Source organism: Pseudomyrmex gracilis, unplaced genomic scaffold, assembly GCF_002006095.1.
Source record: "Pseudomyrmex gracilis isolate BER0280 unplaced genomic scaffold, ASM200609v1 scaffold_657, whole genome shotgun sequence".
NCBI lineage: Eukaryota > Metazoa > Arthropoda > Insecta > Hymenoptera > Formicidae > Pseudomyrmex > Pseudomyrmex gracilis.
The window spans coordinates 17,741-27,122 of NW_018021241.1; the positions used below are offsets into that span (position 1 = coordinate 17,741).

Sequence of the window (9,382 nt, forward strand, 5' to 3'; positions counted from 1 at the left end):
TGTATTCAGTTTTCACGTGGACGAGTATATAACCACGCACGGAGGTGATGAACAAATGCTAAGATACGTTTTATTTGCCTCTCTAGGTACATACATGCGTCTCTCTCTCTCTCTCTCGATGTTCACACGTATATAAAAACCGTTACAGTGGAAAGCGTCGTAAAACACAATCGTTTATTTGAAAAACCGGAAGGCGCGCGCGAGTTAAAAGGACGCGAAATCGAGTTTTTATCGAAACACACTCGTGATAGACGGCACTATTCATCGTCGGCGCTTTTGAATAGCGCGCTGATAAACGATTTGTTCACGGGGGGGGGGGTTTATCGTTTATTATTACGACACTAATAAACGACATTCAATCTCGCGAACGTATCAATCGGGAAATGCACGCGAAAGCGCTTTGCTACCAACAAGCAAATTCAGCATTTTGCGCAACTTGTTCTAATTTAAATGAGTTTTCGATCCCGGATCGCCTCGTCGAAAATCCAGAAAAAAAAAAAAAGAACGCCGCAGAGAGAGGCGACAGAAAAGAAAGCGAGAGATGACACACAGCGGCGTTCGAAAAGAGATCTCACAACTCTCCGAAAACTTTACGTACCTATCTCCGACTTTCCGGTTGCGTCCGATTGCAGACGACGCGGAGGAGTCGCGAGGAGCGGCGAACTCATTCGTCGCCCGTGTCTGTAACTAGGTACGATTGCATTGCGGGGGAGGGGACGGGGGGGGGGGACGGCGGCTTTTATCGCCCGACGACACGGCTCGCGCGAGATCTAGAGACAAGTGAAGAAACACCGACACAGAAAAACGCGTGAATCCCCCTCTTTTGTATATGCATACGGGGGTGGAGGGGGCGGGTTACACGCTCGCGGCCCCGTCGCCGATCGTTGCGTGCCGCGGGCGCCACGGAATCGGGAACGGAAAATCGATCGGTCGTTTTGTACGTACGTACGTGTTCGTACATGTTCGTGCGTCTGTATGTGCGTAGGGCAAACGCGTACATTTGCATTCGCGTTGGGATGGCGAATCATCATCGTCGAGAAAGACGCCCCCCTCGTCCCCCGCCCCCCGTCAGTTCCGCGTTTTACGCGTCGGTCGGAGAAAGCCACCAGGTACTAGACTGCGGAAGAGAGACGAAGAAGTCTCTCTCTCGAGAGAGAGAGAGTGTAGCGACTCTGCGACCTCTCAACCGCGGTTGCTTCGCGAGAGATTAGCGGAACAGGTGAGCGCGCGGATGCAAACGCGCTACTTGACTTAATTTTTTTGTTTCTCCCCTTTCGCGCGCGCGCGCGCGTGTGTTTAACTTAACGTCAAAACCGATTTGCACAGAGCCGACGAAGTCGAGCGCGCATACACACACATATATATACACACAGCGAGCGGCGTCCCGCTTATCTTGATAAAGAATAATGGAAAGAATAAACGAGTGACGGGACTGCTCGCGCGCGTCTCGCTTTTCTCCGCACCAGAGCTTCGCTTATATATATATATATTTCTTCACAAAAGTTGTAATATCGGATTAACCGAGCGGGATTAAAAAGCCAAGAAGGAGAGAACGGCGCAAAGCAAGAGAGCGCGCGCGCGCGCGCGACAAGCTTCTCATTTAGCTTTTGTATTAACTTTCGTTTGAAACGAGGTAAATAAGTATCTCGTTATACTTTAAATTTGTCTACTGACTTTCGTGTAAAAAATTCAAAACGACGTGATTACCGCGAAGCCGGCGGAGAAGCAGCAAAGCAAACAGGAACGGGGAAGAGTGGGTTTACTTATTTATCTTCTTCGTCTTCTTCTTCCTCTGTCTATTGCCTCTTTCTCGCGAGGAGAAAGAACCGAGAGAGAGAGGGAGAGAGAGAGAGAGAGAGAGAGAGACCAAACACAGAGAGAGGACATTTAATTTTCTACAACATCGCGTTTTTTCGCGAACTCTCGACGGATTTTGATTTACACGAAGAAAAAAAAAAAAGACCGCGAATTAATCGAGCAACACACACACACGCACTTTGTTCGCGCTCCTTATCTCTTTTCTCGCCACCCATCTTCCGCTCTTCCTAAAGCGAGCTAAAAAAAAAATCGGTTCGACACGGTTTCTCATCCGGCGCGTGAATTCGACATTTACAATCGATTGCGCATTGTATCACGTGACAATTTCGTTCTTTATAACATTTGAACGGTGAGTAAAAAAAATAAGGGTAGTCTCGAATTTGTACAGACGCGCGCCACGTCGACCGAGAGAATCGGGAGAGAAAAAAAAAAATTATTTCAGAGTGAAAACATGGAGAAGAGCACCATCGTGCGCGGGATGACAGAAGGAAGAAGCGAGAAGGTGGATCCGTGTTTATTGCTGCTTTTTCGGCGAAAGACGAAGAGGGAGGCAGAGTCTTCTCTCGCGTCGCGCTCCTCCCGATCGCGTGTCGGGATAAAAAGAACGTGGGGCAATTTTAAAGGGGCGCGATCGAATTTCTCACAAAAGAATTCACAAAAACACGCTCTCTCGCCTTCGGTCGCTCTCTCTCTCTCTCCCTCGTTCCTTCTCTCCCCTATGACGCATTCGTACAGAATCCGACGACACACATACGGCGCATGCACCGGAAAAACCACGAGCGTTCATCTCCCGACCGCGTTAACCGTGTGCGTGTATGCGTGTGTGTTCTCGCACACCGGGTCTCCCCCGTCGAGATACGACCGCTCGTCGTCGTCGTCGTCGTCGTCGTTCTCTGAATACGCATCTATTCGCAGTTGCAGACACAGAGAAGAAAAATAAAAATTACAGAAAAAAAAAAAAAACACGAACGGCGATGACGCGCGCGACCGATCCCCGACGATCAATCGCGCGGCCGAGCGCGTACGTCGACAAGGGGGACCGGACTCACACGTTTCCTTCGAAGCGAAGTTGAGCGCGCCCCGAGGTCGAGGACGTGTCGTCGCCGGGGAAACTTTTTTTTTTTTTTTTTTTTTTTCAGAGAACAGAGACTCTTCACGAACAAGAAACTACTATACGTGTATGTATGTTACATACATCGACGACGACGATAATGTAACGTCGTCGTCGTCGTGTGCGATATCTCGCTCCGCGATCGCGCGCACGGACTCTCTCCTCGCGAATTTCTCCCCCCTGAGAACGAAATTCTACGACGATTTCGCGTTTCCTCGTCGACGACGTTACGTTAATTTATCTCGTGAACGCAGAAGAACGCCCGGAGGTGGCGGATGCGGCGTGTGTTTTATTTTTTCTTTCTCTCTCTCTCTCTGTCTCTCTCAACTATATTCTTGTATTCTACTTTAATTGTATCCACGTCGCAGGTTGCGCGACGTGGTATCGCGGCGGTATCGGGGCGGCCAGGCGGACGACGGATCGATCCGTGTATTAACTCGCGTGCGTCTCTCGTCTCGGCATCGATGCGGCGAACACAGAGAGAGAGAGAGAGATTCTTTTTTTCAAAACGCGTCATGTTTGTTGTCTATCCTCGTCATCGTCGTTGTCGTCGTCGTCGTCGTCGTCGTCGTTCGCGCTCCACCTTCATCGTCGCTCCTTTACCGCCGCCTCCTACCGCCGCTACCGCCACCGCGCGCCGTCACCTTCTCGTTCCTCTTCCCTTTTATATACCACACGGTTCGTTACACGGTTTTACCCCGACTAGGTGCTCGGCGAGAGAAGCGCAAAACCGCTCCTCCCGCACGCTCAGGTGATTGATTAAAATTACCTGCTTTTATCGCGTCGCGTACAAGGCATACACTGGTCACTGTATTTTAAGGCACGGTGCACTGTGCGTCCCAATCCTCGGGCTCGCGAAAACTAGCCGCGATAATCCGGAAGCGCGAGCGCGAGTCACACAGGATGTCACCGAGGGCGGCCGGGCACTGAACGAACAGATGGCGCTCGCGCCCGCGCGCCACCCCTACGAAAACGACCGACGACGACGTCGCCGCGCCACCATCCCCCCCCCCACCACTTTTCCGTCACACACTGTCTCTCCCTCCTCGCCAGCACCTCCCTGGTGCGCAGCGATTTCTCCTCGCCACGTCCTCCTCGAGAAGGGCGCTCGTCGACGTCGAAGGGTTGGTTGTTCCTCTCCCCCTCCTCGACCCCCCCTCTGTTCCTCGCATTGTAGATAGTAGTAAACTTTCGCGAAGGATTTACGTGTAATTTTTCGGAGGAAAGTGATCGATACGCAATTTTCGCACTTGTGTTTTTCTCGCACCCCCCCCCGAGATGATTTTTCTCGCACCCTTCGCGCGTTACGTATATATTTAGATCGCGTAGGACAGTTTTTTTTTTTTATTTCACGGTCCGGATGTGATGCGTGAACTCCGTTTTATCCGTGTTATTCATTAAGGGGGGGGAATCGCGCGAAAGACACACGTAATACACCCCGCGATGAAATTCGCACCGTATATGCGGGTACAATCGAGAGAGAGGATACGCGCGCGCGAGCGTATACCCCCTATCTTTTTCAGATTATTTTTCAAGCTTTTGTGTATTCTTTTATGTTATGCACAACGATGAGATATCGATTACAGAGATATATATTTTTTCTGCATTATATCGATATATGTATATATAGATATATGTATATATCCTTTCGCGAGAGAAATAATGGTCCTCTCGCGTCAATCGCGTCTGAGACAAAAAGGAGAAAGGTCCCCCCGTACACACACACACACATATAACATTCGCGCACACAAATGACATTTATCGCGCGCGCGCGCCAACCATTGTTTTTTTCCATATTAAATTCCGCTCGTTATATTTATCTTTTACATTCTCATAATTTTTTATCTGTTTAAAAACATGTTCGATATTTGGAAAAAAAATACTATAAAAAAAATTATACACGAGTATAAAATATTCCTATGCGCATATGCGCGCGTATAGTTTTTAATTTTTTGCATATAGGTACGTTATATTCGCGTGGTTTTTTGTTTTAGTTTTTTTTTTTTTTTTTTTTTAATGGAAAACTTGGCTTTTTTTTACACATAAGCGCTAAATAGGAATAAAAAAAAATATCCTGATGGTAAAACGAGTTCGTTTGTTTGTTTTTTTTTTTTTTTTTTTTTTTTAAACACTTTTGTTCATTTTTTATTTTTTTTTTTTTTTTTTTTTTTTGGTTGCATTTTTCAAACGAATTTGCGTATTCCGCGTGTGCCAATAGCTTCAATTGTCAACGTTATGAAAAAGACATGGAATCAGTAACGACAGAAATAACGTTTTGTTTCTATGGCGCGAGGCGAGTGTATTTTCAGTAAAAATAAAATTAGTTCCCCGCGAACTCGCGGCAAAAATCGATAATCGGTGACCGAATATATATTTTCGAAAATGTACGTTGTGGAAAAGTTCACGTTTAATATTCTCTCGCGAACGCAAGTGTTTGTTGCAACTGTCTCGCGATTTGCATCGAATCTCTACGCTTACGCACAAAAAAATGATTATATACGTTCTTATTACACTCGTTGTCCGTATTGTGTTCTTAATAAAGTATGGATTTTCTTGTAATTTCTCATCTTCCTCTCATATTGTTTTTTTGCGAGTTATTAAAAGACATTGTCTCTCTTTTGTCATCTTTATTATCGCGTTATCTTTTAAACATTGTTAATACGCCTTTCTTCCCACAGTTTTCATTCTCATTTCCTCTCCCCCATTATTCGTATTTATTTTACTTTGAAATATTTTAAGTTTAAAATATCCTTCTAACGACATTTCGCGCGCGCGCGAGCACTTCTGTTCTTCAAGTGATTTTACGGGGGAGAGTAAAATGTCTCTTTAAACAATATTACAAATACAATATTACAGATTGCAAATATAATGTAAAGATGAAATTTCGGAATAATTTAAAATAAGGAAAAAGATTTATTTATTTACGACCGATTTCTTCATACCTTTCGATAGCTATCCTCTGGATAAATTCCTCTGAGAATAAGGAGAACCAATTTTGGGAGATATCTTCTAGATAAAGTTATCGAAAACTTATCTAGAAGTGAAAAAATTGGCTTGTTAGTTTGTTCTCTGTGATATTTTGCATAGTTTGCTATAACGAACGTACATTCTTACCTTATTTTGTGATTCGTTTCGTTTTTTCTTTGTCACTGTGACGCAAAAATACGTGTTGTATTTATTATACACGTATGAGAGAGTAGCGCGGAACAGAATCAGGTGCGAAAAGTAAACACGACTCTCCGTGTTTCCAGTGTACACCACCGAGCACAGCGAAGCGCTCGAAAACAGTGAGCGACAACTAAACCGCGTGGTCGGAATTATACTTTTTTCGGCACGAACAACTTCGCGTTCACATGAAAATAGGTCTTTTGAAAATGTGCCGATTCGGCTCTGTTAAAATCGCCAATCACTCGATAAAACTCCAAAATTCTCTTCGCGCTCCGGCCAATCAGAAAATTTACGCAACCGATGAAATAAAATAATTCCGAAGTTCGCCGATCAGTACATATAACCCTATTCTATTTCTGTACATTATGATTATGATTTTAAGTATCGAGGAATTTCATGAGAACTCGATAGTCTAGTCTAATGAAAAAGTTGATACGCGTAAACAAAACTCTCTGGGAGAAACGTATCTATTTTGGGAGAACATTTTTTTAATAACGTAGAGAAGAGTCGACGATGTGCGTACTTATTAACTTATTTGTCCTCGTGTCAAAATTTATTGTCGAAAATTTAATTCTTTTCCGTCAATTTTTTTTTACACGCAAATGTTTTTTTCAGATACTTAACTGTTCGGTTGCTGGTAATTTGTCTCTCGCGCAACCATGGTTTGCGAGAAGTGCGAGAAGAAATTGGGCAAGGTTATCACCCCGGACCCGTGGAAAACCGGTGCGAGGAACACGCTGGAGAGCGGAGGTCGTAAAGTTGGAGAGAACAAGGCTCTTTCAGCGGGGAAAGCGCGATTCAATCCCTACACCACAAAATTCGAGTGTTGCAGAATATGCAGACAAAAGGTTCATCAAGTCGGATCTCACTACTGTCAGTCCTGCGCTTACAAGAAAGCTATATGCGCTATGTGCGGCAAAAAACTAATGAGTACAAAAAATTACAAACAGTCGGCCACTTAATTGTTTTTTACATACGCTAGGACTAGATACTTATATTGTATAAAACAGTGATGTGTGCAACAAACGGGCAAGCAAACATTTAATTGGCACAATTGTCGAGAATTTAACTTAATATTAACTTGTATGCGCATAATATGTTTGCTTTAATTATTCAAACAGTATTAAATCTATTTCTTTTGTTAGACAATACAATTTCACAACATGTTTCAAAGCTTTGTATATGAATACGTGATACGAACAAAACATTTAAATCCTATTTCATCTGTTAGACGATACAATTTTACAATATGTTTCAAAGCTCGTATACAAATATGTGATAAACAAAATTACTTGTGTGTGTGTGTGTGTTAAACAATACTAAAGTCAAATTTAAAAACCTCGTATGTGAGCAAATATATATGCAGACTTCCGATAAAAAGGTTATTTGCTTCGAATATTATGTTGTCAAGTTTATATTTCAAGCATTTATTTTTTGCAACTTATTGGAAACGTTTTAATCTTTACACACGAGCCTTTAGTTTTGTTGAAATAAATATTATAATAAAGTTTATATTGTGTTTCACTGAAGTCTTATAATTGTTCATTACTGTATTCACGTATTATATTTTTTAAGAAGAATATATCACGCAAAAGGATACATTTTTTCCGGTAAAAAGTTTATGTCTAAAAATATACACTTTATTCATTGAAAATTTATACATTCTGTTTTCGCTAACAAATTATAGACAATAAAATCTATGTTACCAACGTGTTAATGTTTTGAAATAAGTTATTTTACAATAAAAACGTACACACACAGAAAGACTCGACGACATATATGTATATATATATATATATATATATATATAACTTGTATCAGTTTTTAACAATAATATTTTACTTGCCAGTTTGCTGTGATAATACATTCATGTGTGTGTGTGTGTGTGGAAAAACGTTTCTTTTTCAACGACGTAGTGAAATTTGAAACAAAAATTTGTTCTGCAAGTTTGGGGGGACGGGTGTTTACATTGGAAAATTATTAGCCAAGTATACACATTGGATAATAACAATACAAAAAAGAAACAAGATGCAATTGTTGCAATAATCTCACACACACGTACACGCGCACAAAATAAACGTTCTACATGTCAAAACTGAGTACACACTCTCTCTCTCATACATGTTTACACATATAAGTTAAAGTTTTGCACACAGTAATCATTTGAGCACGTTTAAAAAGTGAATATTTTAATTAGGCGCAAAATTTTTTATTAGTTGCGTTCACTCTGTGCAACTCCGTACGGACAATACTTGTGTATATAATATATACGCGTGCGAACATTTAAATTATAAAGAGCTACATACATATATATCTGGACGTTAGTAAGTTTATCTCTCCATCAAAGATCTAAATTTATACATTTTATCTCACTTACACAATAGACGCATAATACGCAGCACAATAATAATACACTTGCGTTATTTGATTATAACAGATCTTATCAACTTAATAAATATTTGCGTTACATAATGGACGATATCGATCTCTTTTTTTAAATAACTTTTGCTTTCAAGTCATAAGCGAATTGTGTATATATTCAGACTGCGAAGAATAAAATGGCAACGATGCAACTCGTATTTTTTAAGTTATCTCTTTGTAAAAATAATCAAAATTATTCGAAACGTTAGAAATCACATTTGTTCGCATATTTGACATTTAAATGCAACCATTTTGGTTTTAATCCCCGTAACACATGTAATACACAAATAAAGCATATATTGTACATATGTATATTCTCAAAAGTGTATAGTATATATATGAAAAAAACATGTACATATATATTTGCATAAAGATACAAAAATTATGTGACCCTCAGGAGAGCTATATTTAGCGTAAAATATGCGCAATAAATACGGAAAATTATAAAATCAACAAAAATACTACGTATTCAATCCTTCACACGCCATGTCTAATAAATCCTATTTTGTTTTCAAAACTTCAGAAAATCAAGTAGAAGACAGTTTAGTTTTTGTTCAACACATGTTTAAAGTGCTTTTTAATTTCAATTTTTATTTTTACTCGACGAAATAAAGACACTCTAATATTGTTCGTAAAGAATCATAATCAATTGATGTTTTATTTGTTAAAAAAATTAATTTTTTCTCGCCACAGGCATGCAAAAGACTAAAATATACGTGACGATATAATGCTGTTTTTATTACAATTGTCAGACAAAAATTATGATTACGTATATAATTGTCTTTTTTCATCGTGATATATTTAGTAAACAAGTTCTAAGAATATATATGTATAATATTAAAAATATATATAATTCTATATATA

General features: G+C 40.8%; 1 protein-coding gene across 1 annotated transcript; it reads left to right on the plus strand.

Moving 5' to 3' along the window:
• Positions 1-6,279: 6,279 nt before the first annotated feature.
• Positions 6,280-7,529, plus strand: LOC109861245 (cysteine-rich PDZ-binding protein). Its single transcript, XM_020440801.1, has 2 exons — positions 6,280-6,612; positions 6,713-7,529. Exon 2 carries the CDS (start codon positions 6,757-6,759, stop codon positions 7,057-7,059), a length of 303 nt encoding a protein of 100 aa, XP_020296390.1. The 5' UTR covers positions 6,280-6,612; positions 6,713-6,756; the 3' UTR covers positions 7,060-7,529.
• The last annotated feature ends 1,853 nt before the right edge of the window (positions 7,530-9,382 follow it).